This window comes from Papio anubis, chromosome 14 (assembly GCF_008728515.1).
Source record: "Papio anubis isolate 15944 chromosome 14, Panubis1.0, whole genome shotgun sequence".
NCBI lineage: Eukaryota > Metazoa > Chordata > Mammalia > Primates > Cercopithecidae > Papio > Papio anubis.
The window spans coordinates 20674422-20689023 of record NC_044989.1 but is presented as its reverse complement, the minus strand read 5'-3'; the positions used below and the strand labels follow the sequence as shown (position 1 = coordinate 20689023).

At 42.8% G+C, this 14602-nt stretch overlaps 1 protein-coding gene across 1 annotated transcript in view; it reads left to right on the top strand.

Moving 5' to 3' along the window:
- APOB (apolipoprotein B) overlaps positions 1-14602 on the top strand; it is a 42316-nt gene that overhangs the window by 16387 nt on the left and 11327 nt on the right. Inside the window, exons 15-25 of the mRNA XM_021924617.2 lie at positions 593-769; positions 2438-2629; positions 3825-3992; positions 4471-4682; positions 7641-7823; positions 8432-8553; positions 10376-10586; positions 11482-11657; positions 11767-11954; positions 12442-12587; positions 13845-14218. Coding sequence (XP_021780309.2) covers positions 593-769; positions 2438-2629; positions 3825-3992; positions 4471-4682; positions 7641-7823; positions 8432-8553; positions 10376-10586; positions 11482-11657; positions 11767-11954; positions 12442-12587; positions 13845-14218 — 2149 coding nt within the window. The remainder of the gene's footprint in view (positions 1-592; positions 770-2437; positions 2630-3824; positions 3993-4470; positions 4683-7640; positions 7824-8431; positions 8554-10375; positions 10587-11481; positions 11658-11766; positions 11955-12441; positions 12588-13844; positions 14219-14602) is intronic.

Here is a 14602-nt window from a genome sequence, read left to right as displayed (position 1 = left end):
GGGTAGATCATGAGGTCAGGAGATCGAGACCATCCTGGCTAACACAGTGAAACCCGTCTCTATTAAAAAAATACAAAAAAAATTAGCCGGGCGAGGTGGCAGACACCTGTAGTCCCAGCTACTCGGGAGGCTGAGGCAGGAGAACGGCGTGAACCCAGAAGGCAGAGCTTGCAGTGAGCAGAGATGGCACCACTGCACTCCAGCCTGGGCGACAGAGTGAGACTCCGTATAAAAATTTAAAAAAAAAAAATTGAAATGCAGATGTCTCGTCTTTAAGTCCCAAGCCAAGGAAGCATATGTGCTGCCTAGTCAGATCTGCTTCAAATCTCAAATTCACTCCCAACTCTGAACCCTTGGTTGAATTGCTTGTCCTCTCTGAACCTTAGCTGCCTCTTCTAGAAAAAAGCAAGTAATAAGGTCAAGATTCTAGTGAGATTTTAATAAAGCAGCTCCTATGAAGTGCTAAGATCAGCTCCTGGCCTGTGGTATTCAAATACTTGTTTAGATAAATGGACATCAAGAGGGGGAACTACTAGGCTGGAATACAACAAAGAAAGCTGATGCCATTTTCTTATCTGATTTTGTTTCTCAGATTGGCTTGGAAGGAAAAGGCTTTGAGCCAACATTGGAAGCTCTTTTTGGGAAGCAAGGATTTTTCCCAGACAGTGTCAACAAAGCTTTGTACTGGGTTAATGGTCAAGTTCCTGATGGTGTCTCTAAGGTCTTAGTGGACCACTTTGGCTATACCAAAGAGGATAAACGTGAGCAGGTGTGTATTTGTCAAGTATCTTCTTAAGGAAAGCTTTGGGTCTCAATGCAAAAACAATTGTTTTCTAAGCAAGGAAGTCATCAAAATATTATCTAACTGAAGTGATAACTATGGTTTTTATCAACCAGACCTGCTGGGATAAGGGCCAGTATCTTCAGCAGTTAAAGGTCTCCTGAAATTCAGTGTGCCCAGAAAGAAGACTTCTATCCTGAGAAGTACTCTAGGATAACAATTAAGAGTATGAACTCTGGGCTGGGCGTGGTGGCTCACACCTGTAATCCCAGCACTTTGGGAGGCTGAGGTGGGTGGATCACGGGGTCAGGAATTTGAGACCAGCCTGGCCAACATAGTAAAACCCCATCTCTACTAAAAATACAAAAAACTAGCCGGGCATGGTAGTGGGCGCCTGTAATCCCAGTTACTCGGGAGGCTGAGGCAGGAGAATTGCTTGAACCCAGGAGGTAGAGGTTGCAGTGAGCTGAGATTACACTGTTACACTCCAGCCCGGGTGACAGTGTGAGACTCTGTCTTAAAAAAAACTATGAACTCTGGGCATGGATTTAATTCTAACTTCCCTGTCTTGAAATTGTGTGCACTTGGGGAAGTTGGTTGATATTATGTGTATCTGTTTCTGTCTGCATCCCAGACTACTAATAATAGTCCAAACCTCACAAGGTTATTTAAAGACAATGAAATAAGGCATCTAAAATTCCAAGTGCAGTGCCTGATGCTGGCATTGATTGTTCAATAAGCAGACACTATTGCGAGTTTTAAATTAATATTTTCATTATTATTAACTGCTTTCTTTGGCGCTCACTGCCATCAGTGCACTAGCAAATGAGACCAAAATTCCACTTTGAAGCTAGTAATGAGCCCCTATTTAAGGAGCAAAATAGGCTGTATGATCTGGAGCTTATTCTTGAATTTTTTGCTACCCAATATGTGGTCTGGTCAGAAATGTAGGTTCTCAGGCTTCACCCACAATCTACTGAATCAGAAGCTGTATTTTAGCAAGACCTCATGTGACTTGTATGCACATTCAAGTTTGCAGAGCAAGGCAGTAATTTACCCCTCCAAGCTCACTGTTGAGCACCAGTTCCATCTTCTGATTTCCTGACCCCCACTTGAGGCCAAGGGTCTTTGATCTGCTTTGAGTCTGTCAATTTCACATTTTTTCCCCCCAATGCCTGGGCATCCATCTCTGAGATTCTTCTTCTCTCTAAGAAGAACTTGTCTAGGATCAAGTGTTTTTCAAACTTTTGGTAAATTTACATAGCAGCTACATTTTCTTAAGAAACACTTTGTAGTCTTCACTGGTCAAAGAAGAGAAGGCTAAGCAGGGAATGGGTGGGAGACAGAGGATCTTCTAATCTTGAGGATCCTGGCATACTGGAGAGCAGGGACCCCTCCCCTCAACCCACCACATCTTACTATGTCTACAGATTTTTAAATTAAGAATAGCTTTAAGAGTGCCACTATCCCTGACAAGACCTTAGTTCTTTCATCTCTGTTTAGAGATATTAGCCTGGACTTCACTGTCTCCCTGTTCCTCACCTGAAGCATTTTTTTAGGCCCATCCTGGCTGCAGCAGACAGGTCCCACATTGGGAACTAAAAGGTGTTTGACATTGCTGACATCTCACTGGCCATTTTATTACTAAACTCTCAGGACATGGTAAATGGAATGATGTTCACTGTTCAGAAGCTGATTGAAGATTTGAAATCCAAAGAAGTCCCGGAAGCCAGAGCCTACCTCCGCATCTTGGGAGAGGAGCTTGGCTTTGCCAGGCTCCATGACCTCCAGCTCCTTGGAAAACTGCTCCTGATGGGTGCCCGCACTCTGCAGGGGATCCCTCAGATGGTAAGTCAGCCATGAGACCAGACATTGTTTTTTTTAGATCGCCCAGATGCCCTTATGATCACAACTGCACAAGACAGAAAAGATGCTTGTACTTTCTTCAAAGATGCAGGTTTGCCTTGAATTTCATTGAGATGACTCTTGGATCACAAGGAGCTGTTAACATTTAGAAATTAAGCTATTCATAATGTTAGCTATATTTTTAAGAGCATTAATTTATTCATCTGGAAAACAACGTTCGGTATACCTTCCTCTACCTTTGCTGAAGGTCCTTTTATTTTTATTTTTATTTTTTTAATTTTTTGAGATGGAGTCTTGCTCCCAGGCTGGAGTGCAGTGGTGCAGTCTCAGCTCACTGCAACTCTGCCTCCCGGGTTCAAGCAATTCTCCTGCCTCAGCCTCCCAAGTAGCTGGGACTACAGACACGCGCCAGCATGCCCGGCTAATCTGTGTACTTTTAGTAGAGACAAAGTTTCACCATGTAGGCCAGGCTGGTTTCGCACTCCTGACCTCAAGTGATCCGCCAGCCTGGGCCTCCCAAAGTGCTGGGCTAACAGGCATGAGCCACTGCACCCGGCCTGAAGGTCCTTTTAATATTGAAATGATATAATGATTATAAAAAAAAGTATTTGGCAAACTATAATTCACTATCTAAATATGTTATAATTTTTATTATTAATTTATTAATAAAAGGAAATATATAAATGTATTCCTATGGCTTGATAAAAAAATGTTGACTTTAAGAAAACAGGTCTCAAGCTATTTTATGGAAATATTATTTAAAAAATAAAACCCAATGCAAACTGATATTTTTAAAAATGATTTTATCATAATATAATATATTTCAAGTACACCTTCACTTACAGTCAGACTCCAGAACACCAGAATTAAGCCATGGCATATATGATACTTAAAGTCCATAAAGCTCTGAGGCCCAGCAATATTCTTAAGAGCCTTCTGAATCCAGTTGAAAATGACATGATATCTATCTAGTGAATTTTCTTCTATCCTGATTCACTGAAAATGGTAAAAACATCAGTTTGATCTTTATTTATCAAACTATTCCGCTCATCAAAATATGCTAGTCCTTCCTTTCTAGATAAAGAGGAATTACTCTCCAATGTATGGAAGGTTGCATTTAACAAAACTGACTTTAAAAAGACTTACTTTTATTTGCTCTCCCCTGTTGGGTCTATAGATTGGAGAGGTCATCAGGAAGGGCTCAAAGAACGACTTTTTTCTTCACTACATCTTCATAGAGAATGCCTTTGAACTCCCCACTGGAGCTGGATTACAGTTGCAAATATCTTCATCTGGAGTCACCGCTCCTGGAATCAAGGCTGGAGTGAAACTGGAAGTAGCCAATGTAAGATTCTGTTTGCCTTTTGATTTCTCAGGTTATTATTTTCTTCCAGGGTGGGTTTCTTGTTAAAACACATTTTAAAATGTGTTTTCAGTTCAAGACAAAATGCATCATCATTGTAATCATCTTATTATTTTTTATGAAAAACTTTAAGCTTCCACCAGAATGCACCACCTCACCAGCTCCAGTAGTGGTACAGCCACAAGACAAGAACTCAGTTCTCTCAATAAATGAGTATTCCTATCATCTTTTTAAACTGATTTTGCCTAATGTTAACTCAGGTACTTTCTAGTTCTGGGTAGTGTAGTCCAACTGTAGAGAAATGAGAACTTGCTTTCCTTCTTCCAAACAAATCCCAGTAATGTTTCCAAAGGTGTGTTATCCAGGAAGTGTTTGCCCGGAGGTGAGAAAGGTGGTTGATCTGACTGACAGGGGACTGAAGTATTTAATGAATCTGAATAGGTTGTTTTCTGACTTATAGATGCAGGCCGAACTGGTGGCAAAACCCTCCGTGTCTGTGGAGTTTGTGACAAATATGGGCATCATCATTCCAGACTTCGCTAGGAGCGGGGTCCAGATGAACACCAACTTATTCCACGAGTCAGGCCTGGAGGCTCGTGTTGCCCTAAAAGCTGGGCAGCTGAAGTTTATCATTCCTTCCCCAAAGAGACCAGTCAAGCTGTTAAGTGGCAGGTAATTCTTTTAGCCAAGTCTGCCTAGCCAGTTTGAAAGAGAGAACAGAGAATGTATCTGCAGGCTTTTGCCAGGCTAAACAGTTGATTGAGATTATTCAGGTCCTGAGGAAGTGAGAGAGAAATAGAGAGGAAAGATTCTGGGTTACCTATTTTAATTCTATTCTAGACTTACTACATAACTACATAATTACCTTTCTTCTACTTTCCACATTTTACTAAATTGTCCTTTATCTTTCTGCTTTGAGACTTATTAAGACCTACTGCTTAGTTTTTATTAAGTTGTGATTTTTTGTTATCAAGACTTATTAAGACCTACTGCTTAATTAGTTTTTATTAAGTTGTGATTTTTTGTTATCTATTTGTTTTGAGAATGAAGAAACAGTAGCTCTGGAGAGATCTTCTTTGGAAAATGAATTGTTTTTCACCCCAAAAAATACCTAAGAACATATTGATTTGAGGTAGCTAGCTCAGTAGGTAAAGCATGAAACTCCTAACCTCGTGATAATGGGATACAGACTCTTATGGAGAGTTTCATTTTAAGTGGCACCTTCAAAAATAATACTTAATTGGCCAGCCCGGTGGTTCATGTCTGTAATCCCAGCACTTTGGGAGCCCCAGGTGGATGGATCGCTTGAGCCCAGGTGTTCAGAGAGCAGCCCGGGCAACATGGCAAAACCTCATCTCTACAAAAAAAAAAATAACAAAATTAACTAGACATGGTGGCGCATGCCTGTAGTTCCAGCTACTCAGAAAACTGAGATGGGAGGATCGATTGAGCCCAGGAGTTCAAGCCTTCAGTGAACCATGCTTACACCACTGCACTCCAGCTTGGGTGACAGAGCAAGACCCTGTCTCACAGAAGCCAAATATAGTATATTTAATTGCTTAATATGTGCCACATATGTTGAGTGAGACATACAAGGTCCCTGACCTTTGAATGCTTACATTTTATAAGGGAGACACACAATAAAGCAAGCAGTAATCATAGAGTAAGGGCTAAGTTATAGAAAGTATTAGAATACCATGAAATTTTATATCATGTAGCCTGTGCTAGTCAAGGAATGCATTCTGAAGTAAGTGTACTTGACCTGATAACTGAGGACTGTGTCAGAGTCATTTAGGCAAAGGAGAAAGGAGTGAGTGTTCCAGGCAAAAGGAAAAGCAGGTAATGGCCTAAAGGTAAAGGCATATGGTTCAAGGAACTGGAAGAAGTGCAGAATGGTAAGGTGCTCAGGGAACGTAAGTGAGAGATGACGGGGAGAGGTAGGCAGGGGAGAGAGCATCCCCAACCATGGAAGCCATCCTAAGGAGTTTGGACTCTTTTGAAGGCACAGCAGTTGAAGAGGGGAGCAGAAATAAGATCGGGGTGATGTTTTAGAAGAAATACTCTGACTCTAGTGTGGAAAATGGGTGGGAAGGAGGCACAGCTGGACACGAAGAGACCATTGGGCATCTCTTACGATCCTGTGTGGCTAAGAGCTGATAATGGCCTGCAATGGAGGAAAGCCAGGTATAGAAAGGAGTAAGCAGATTCTAGAACTTTCTAAGAGGCAGAATCATAAGTACTGGGTGATTAACTGGGTATGGGACAGGGAAAAAGAAAGAAGAAAAGAGGAAGGAGGCACCCTTCACTTAAATAAGAACTACAGTGGGAGAGCTTCTTGTTTCAAGGAAGGTGACAAATTCAGTTTTGGATGTGCTGCATTTGATGTCCTATGAAACAACCAGTTTAGAAATCTAGTGGCAAATAGACCTGTGGATCTGAGCCCAGTAAAGTGGCTTGGGCTCCACATATGGATTTGGGAATCATTAGTATACAGAGGTTGTTGTGGTTAAACAGCAACTGGTGTAGAGTGAGACATGAGAGATGAGGACAGAAATATGGAGAAGACGAAAACATGTAAAGGAAGCAGAGGAATAACCAGCAATGAGTTAGAAGAAGTGACCAGAGAAGAAGAAGGAGAACCAAAGCCACAAAAGGTCGCAGAAGCCATAGAGCAGCCATAGGAGAGATCACCCCATGGGTAGGCAAAAGCTGGCATTAGGACTCCAGCACATCAGCAAAGCTTGGTCTTATGGCACCCCCAACTTGGAGAAGCAATACTTGTAGGAAAATGTGCTATTTCAAAGAAAGCATCCTTAGAAAAAACCAGGCCAAGGTTGAACTTTCTTACATGTACTAAGTTTTTAAGTACACACTTGGAAGGAAGGTGCCATCATCTCTTCAGATGTGAGAGGCTCCAGGGTCTTAGTCTGGTCATGAGTGTGCAACTCTACTGAAGGCTTCTGGGAGGTCAAGGAAGATAAAACCTAAATATGCCCATTGGATGTAGGAGCAAGGAGGGCATCAGAGACATTGATGAAAGCATTTTCAGAAGATGGAATGAGCAATCAGAGCACAGTTAGTGCAGCACGTTGGGAGGAAGTGGAGACTGCAAAGGCAGACAACTCTTGATGGTGAGGAAGACAAGAGAAAGCAAGAAAAGAAAGAAAGGAGCATAGGCGAGGGGCACAGGGGAGGAGACTTGAGTGTGCTTAATGCAGGTGGAAGTAAGCAGGTAGAGAGTAGGGGATTTCATATGAAAGAGACAGTTTCTCTTGCCTTGCATCATAGGAAGGAAGGGGCACACTGAAATTCAGCCCCAGTGATCAGCTATTTAACATCTCTGAGCCTCTGCTTCTGTAAAATGAGAATCATAAGCCTACTGTTGTGGGGATTACAGGAAACAGATGGAAAGAACTCAGCTGGAAGCTCCACAGTCACTCTCATGGCTTGTCATGTTGATGTTCTTTCTAATATTATTTGTTTCTCAGTAAATCAAATAGTTAGAGATAGGTGTGGACTGAGGGAAGACAAGGATAAGGGGGTATTTACACCCTGAGAATTTGTGATATTTGTGATATTCATTTTGATTCATGACTTAGCAATAACTCAGGTATTTTTGTTCTTCACCAGCAACACGTTACATTTGGTCTCTACCACCAAAACGGAAGTGATCCCACCTCTCATCGAGAATAGGCAGTCCTTGTCAGTTTGCAAGCAACTCTTTACTGGCCTGAATTACTGCACCTCAAGCGCTTACTCCAACGCCAGTTCCACAGACTCCGCCCCCTACTATCCGCTGACCGGGGACACCAGGTTAGAGATGCTCAGTGCCTGGCCCAGCATTTTCTCACCTTCTACATCATGGCCACCTAGCATGGCACAGGAAAAAAATGCTCTGTGTTGTAAGCCCCTGTCATTAGCCTTCTGGGTTTGCACCATCTTTGGGTATTTAAAGCAGGGTCCTCTGGCCAACATGTTGGGTGTCCCCTTTTGCTTCCTTGTACACAGGACAGGATCACAGCGCAGATCCCAATTTGCTCCTAATTCAGTGTCCATGTTTCTGAGCCTCCAGACCCATTGTTATGAACTTCCTGGAGCCCATCAATGTGCTTGAAGCCTTCCATACTTAGGTGGCTCCCTGTCTTCAGCCCCCAAGTTCCAGTGCTTGTTCTCAGCTTTGCTGAAACAACCAGCCAACTCCTGCTCTGCTGGTCCAAAGTCTTGGGAATCCTGGTGTCTGCCCTTGCCTTGGGTTCTTGTAGGACTGAGGGATCAAAAAGATCATCTTAGTTAAGGGCAAGAGACAATGTTAAAATAAGGACCATATTTTTGTTACATTTGAGGCTGAATTTTTTGGGGGACATTATCTCCATCCTTGAAAGCTCTAACATTATGCACTGTCTTCATTGTAACATCTTCAGATTAGAGCTGGAACTGAGGCCTACAGGAGAAGTTGAGCAGTATTCTGTCAGTGCAACCTATGAGCTCCAGAGAGAGGACAGAGCCTTGGTGGACACCCTGAAGTTTGTAACTCAAGCAGAAGGTGAGTATTCAAAACACAGCTGCTTCATCTCTGCTCGCAGTCTCAGGTTCAGAATTCATGAGGAGAACACATGTAATTTAACCTATTTAACAAATATTAACTGAGTACCCAATAAGTGGCAGGCCTATTTTAAGACCTGGGGCTAGAACAGTGAACAATGGAGTCTCTGCCTTCGTGGAAGTTACAGTGAACAACCAAACAAGTTAATATTTGGAGTGTCAGATCAGTACTGGGGAGGAAAACAGAGCATAGACTGGTCTAGGGAAGGCTAGGAGTAAGAGGGAGGAAGAAGGGCAGGGAAAGCAGTGCATTTGGAATAATAAGGGAAAGTCTCCCTGGTAAAGTGAGTATAAGGAGACCTAACAGAGATAAGGGGAGAAGCAGTGTGGTAAGACTGTTACAGGCAGAGGGACCAGCAGGTGCAAAGGCCCTGAGGCTGACATATTGCTGCCATGTTTCAAGGAAAGGAAGGAAGCCAGTATGGCTGGAGCAGAAAGACCAGGGAGAAAAGATGTAGAAGATGAGGACAGAGAGATATGGAGAGGTGAAGGAAAGATGATCTCATAGGCCATGGTAAGAACTTCGGCTTCTTCCTATGAATTAAATGAAAGCCACTGGGGAGTCCTCATGATTTGATTTATGTTTATGTTGAGAAAAGACTATGGGGAGATAAGGGCAGAGAAACTACTATGTAGGTTATCACAATAATCCAGGCAGGAATCAGTGCTATTTTGGATTAGGGCAATGGCAGAGGAGATATGAGAAGGGGTTGGATTCTGGCCATATTTTGAAGATTAGGCTGACAAGATTTGCTGATACAGTGGATGTTGAGTGTAAGAGGAAAAGGGGAATGAGGACAAACCTAAGGTTTTTGACCTGGGCAACTGGACAACAGAGCTTCCATTTATGGAGGTGGAAAGGGCTACTGGAGGAGCAGGTTTTAGGGAATGGGGCAAAATTAGGTGTTCACTTTGGAAAAATTTTTATATAGGGATAGCATATCACAAAATTAAACTAGGAAGAAAATCCCATGAGAGAAAGCACTGGGGGAGCAGGGCATGCTGGGGAAATAGTGTTTGGTAAACATTGTTTTACAAAGGATATAAAATGGACGAGCCTATGGATAGAAGGATGCCTGGGAATCTTGTTACAAAGAAAGGGGGAGTCGGGCAGACGGAGCCCAGGGCAAGGGCAGCAAGGAACCAGGAAAGGCATCTTGGATGGAAAGTAATATAGAGATGTCGTGTCTTCCTGGCCCAGAAGGACTGTGAGCCTTTGCTGTTCCACAAACAAGCTAAGTGCTCCCCATTTCAGGGCCTTTGTATTCCTGGCCCTCTGCCTGGAATGTGCTCCTCCCAGAACTCAGCATAGCTCCAACCTCTCTTCATTCTGATCTCTGCCCACATGTGCCCTTATCAGAGAGAACTTCTCTGACCACCAAGTATGAAATAACACTTCTTCTATCCCTTTCTTTTATCCTTGTATCCAGTTTTACTCTTCTTCATAACATTCATTACCATCTGACATGAGCAAGTTACTTGTTTATTGCCTGCACACCTCCCCCACTAGAAGGTAAGCCCCATGAAAGCAAGGACTCCCCAGTGCCAAGAGCAGTGTCCAGCACATAATAGGCTCATAATAGGCGATCCATAAAGACTTGCATACATGAATACCACTGAGTTTAAAATTTTCAGTAAAATCCTGAATTGTGTTTTTGTTTAAGTACATTAATTCCTTGGAGTTTCTCTGCCTTTTCCTCTCTTTCCTTCCAAAACATAGCTTCCTACCATACATCTCTTGATTCTCTTATACACTTGTCCAGGTGTGAAGCAGACTGAGGCTACCATGACATTCAAATATAATCGGCAGAGTATGACCTTGTCCAGTGAAGTCCAAATTCCAGATTTTGATGTTGACCTTGGAACAATCCTCAGAGTTAATGATGAATCTACTGAGGGCAGAAAGTCTTACAGACTCACCCTGGACATTCAGAACAAGAAAATTACTGAGGTCACCCTCATGGGCCACCTAAGGTAAGGAAGGCTGAGGGTCATCTGACCTGCACTGCAGGCCTGGGTGGTTCTTTTCATTATTCCTCTTCTACTTTATACCTGACCAAGCCATGTTCACCCCAGTCTACAATCAGAGTGGCAGATAGAGCCCTTAACATTTTCCTTTTTTTTTTTTTGAGACGGAGTCTCACTCTCTCACCAGGCTGGAGTGCAGTGGCACAATCTCGGCTCACTGCAAGCTCTGCCTCCTGAGTTCAAGTGATTCTCCTGCCTCAGCCTCCCAAGGAGCTGGAACTACAAGTGTGTGCCACCACACCCAGCTAATTTTTGTATTTTTAGTGTAGACTGGGTTTCACCATATTGGCCAGGATGGTCTCCATCTCCTGACCTCGTGATCCACCCGCCTTGGCCTCCCAAAGTGCTGGGATTACAGGCGTGAGCCACTGCGCCCGGCCGAGCCCTCAACATTTTAAGCCTCTGCGCATGTCCAGTTGGATTTTCCTACCATTTATCAGGCACTTACTATTCATGTGTCAAGCACAGTGCTGGGTGCTTTAAAGAAAGTATCTCAGTCCTCACAATAAACTGCGAGGTCAGTGTGAGTTTACCTGTTTCATGGATAAGGAAATGGTAGCTCAGAGGGTTTAAATCATTTGACCAAAGTCATAGAGCTAGTAAATAGCAGAACAGGATTCAAACATTTTCAAAAAGCTTCTCTTTCTCCTAAACCTGCTTGCAAAGTCTTTAATTTGTGCTGAATGTTGGCTTCAGAAGTTAATGAATTTGATCTGTGACTGTTTCTCTGAACCATCCTTGTATCTGGTTTTGATCACCGCAAATGGAACTTCTGTTTAATCCTGCATATCTCCTTTGAAAGTACAAAATCACTGGTGCCAACTGATTTTCTTTACCATAGTTGTGACACAAAGGAAGAAGGAAAAATCAAAGGTGTTATTTCCGTACCCCGTTTGCAAGCAGAAGCCAGAAGTGAGATCATCGCCCACTGGTCACCTGCCAAACTGCTCCTCCAAATGGACTCATCTGCTACAGCTTATGGCTCCACAGTTTCCAAGAGGGTGGCGTGGCATTACGGTACGTGTCTCTTCCCCTGTGTGAGCACTTCCAAAGTAATGCAGCTGTTGAGACCTGTGGTTACAGGCTGACCTAGTACCACTCACAACTATTTCCTATGTATTTTCAGATGAAGAGAAGATTGAATTTGAATGGAACACAGGCACCAATGTAGATACCAAAAAAATGACTTCCAATTTCCCTGTGGATCTCTCTGAGTATCCTAGGAGCTTACATATGTATGCTGATAGACTCCTGGATCACAGAGTCCCTCAAACAGACATGACTTTCCGGCACGTGGGTTCCAAATTAATAGTTGTAAGTATGAGTCTGCCAGTCAATAAATGCATGGGTATAAGTGCTAATTACATCCTCAACTCTGAGCTAGGTGCAGGAAGGTATCCAAAGATGTATAAGGCATGCTTCCTGCCCCCCAGGGAATTCTTGGGAAAAAAAAAAAAAAAAAAACTTTCACACATGTGTAGTTATCCAGTTACACAAAGCTGAATATGATACATATCAAAGAGATGCTACTAAGCAGAACAGTTCTTTGCCTAGTGGTAGCAAAGGAAGCTTCAGGACACTAGCTAGGAGGCTGACTATGTTAGACGTTCCTTTTATAAATATGGGCAGTGATCAGTGACTGTCAACGAAGATTCATAATTTTCTGTTATTTATTTTTAACATTCAGTGCATTGTCCTGCTAAATAATTAACTTGTCAAATCTGGATTTGTGCCTAATGTTCATTGCTCTTTGAGGCTCATCCATGCCCATTACCTTAAAAAATCTCCTGTCATTTTGTAGGCAATGAACTCATGGCTTCAAAAGGCATCTGGGAATCTTCCTTATACCCAGACTTTGCAAGACCACCTCAATAGCCTGAAGGAGTTGAACCTCCAGAACATGGGATTGCCAGACTTCCACATCCCAGAAAACCTCTTCTTAAAAAGGTAAAAGAAGAAACCGGCAAAGCTTCTTGAACCATGCAAAGTAAATGAAAGATTTTACATAGCATGATTTGGATATTTTTTTAATTTAAATTTTTAAGGGAGGGCCGGGCGCGGTGGCTCAAGCCTGTAATCCCAGCACTTTGGGAGGCCGAGACGGGCGGATCACGAGGTCAGGAGATCGAGACCATCCTGGCTAACACAATGAAACCCCGTCTCTACTAAAAAATACAAAAAAACTAGCCGGGCGAGGTGGCGGGCGCCTGTAGTCCCAGCTACTCGGGAGGCTGAGGCAGGAGAATGGCGGGAACCCGGGAGGCGGAGCTTGCAGTGAGCTGAGATCCGGCCACTGCACTCCAGCCTGGGTGACAGAGCGAGACTCGGCCTCAAAAAAAAAAAAAAAAATTTTTTAAGGGAAATAATTTAAGCATTTTAAGGAGATTAATAACTAGTGCAAACACTGTGGCATTTTTGCATTAGTAAACATGAGGATGCCAACCCTGTCAGGAAGAATCTAAGAAAGTAATTGGAGGATTCTGGTACTTTCATCCTAAGATATTTTATCAGTACAACCTGAATTGGAAGGTCATTCAGCTTTCTTCCATTATAAGCAAATTCTCCCTCTGACTGTGAAGAATTCAGAATGGCTAGAGGCATTATTGACTACATGCTTACTGTTAAGTTACAGAGAGTCAGAACAACCATTGAGCACTAAATGGAGGCAGCATTCTGAGAAAATACTTTAACCCAGGCTTACTGACTTCCACACCTATGTTCTTTCCACAAATCAAGTTGCCTCAATTCAGTTTAGCAAATTTGTATCAAGTATCCCCTATGGGCAAAATGCTAGACTAGGTACAGTGAGAAGATAGAAATTGGATAAGATACAGTCCTTTCTCTCAGAAAGATACCATATAGACACCAACAAATGACAAATAATTAATTATATAAGCAAAATTATGACATGCTCTTTGAGAAAGGTGCAAGGGACTATGTAACTGTAAGAATGAGGCAAATTGGCTATGACTTAGGTGGGATGGTAATGATAATGAGTGGCTCTTAGAAGAGCTTTGTAAGGATTTGAGTGTTTGATAGGTGGAGGTAAAAGCAAAGGGGTCCAGGCATAGGAGTAGCACAAGGAAAAGCGCAGAGTGGCTTCGGGAATGAGGCAGGTACAATATTGCTGGGAAGGTCAGAGGCAGAGAACTTTGAATGACTGATGTCTGACTGTGGGGATGTTGTCTTTGTTGTTCATTTCAGTGATGGTCGGGTCAAATATACCTTGAACAAGAACAGTTTGAAAGTTGAGATTCCTTTGCCTTTTGGTGGCAAATCCTCCAGAGATCTAAAGATGTTAGAGACTGTTAGGACACCAGCCCTCCACTTCACGTCTGTGGATTTCCATCTGCCATCTCGAGAGTTCCAAGTCCCTACTTTTACCATTCCCAAGTTGTATCAACTGCAGGTGCCTCTCCTGGGTGTTCTAGACCTATCCGCAAATGTCTACAGCAACTTGTACAACTGGTCCGCCTCCTACACTGGTGGCAACACCAGCACAGACCATTTCAGCCTTCAGGCTCGTTACCACATGAAGGCTGACTCTGTGGTTGACCTGCTTTCCTACAATGTGCAAGGTGAGCTATGCTCGGGTAAAGGATGCACAGGGCTAGTTCATGGCAGGCTCTAAGAGGAGAGCCTCCTCCAGGGAGGAAAGGACTTTGGCTTTCTAGCAGATAATCATCCTTGCTACTTGGAAGTCTTTTAAATCTTTTATTTTATTCAACAAATAGAAATATTTATTAAACATATCACATGTATTAAATATTCTAGTAGGCAGTAACAGAAAGTAGATAAGCCAGCAATTACAATTCAGTGTGAGAGGTGCTATGATAGAGTGTAGCATATAAGTATAAGGTAGAGTAGAAGCACTCAGCAAGGGAACCTAAACAAAGCCTGTGGTGGTCAGGCAAGGCTTCCTGGAGGAATGCCTTTTGCTATCAGATTTTATGTTTGCATTA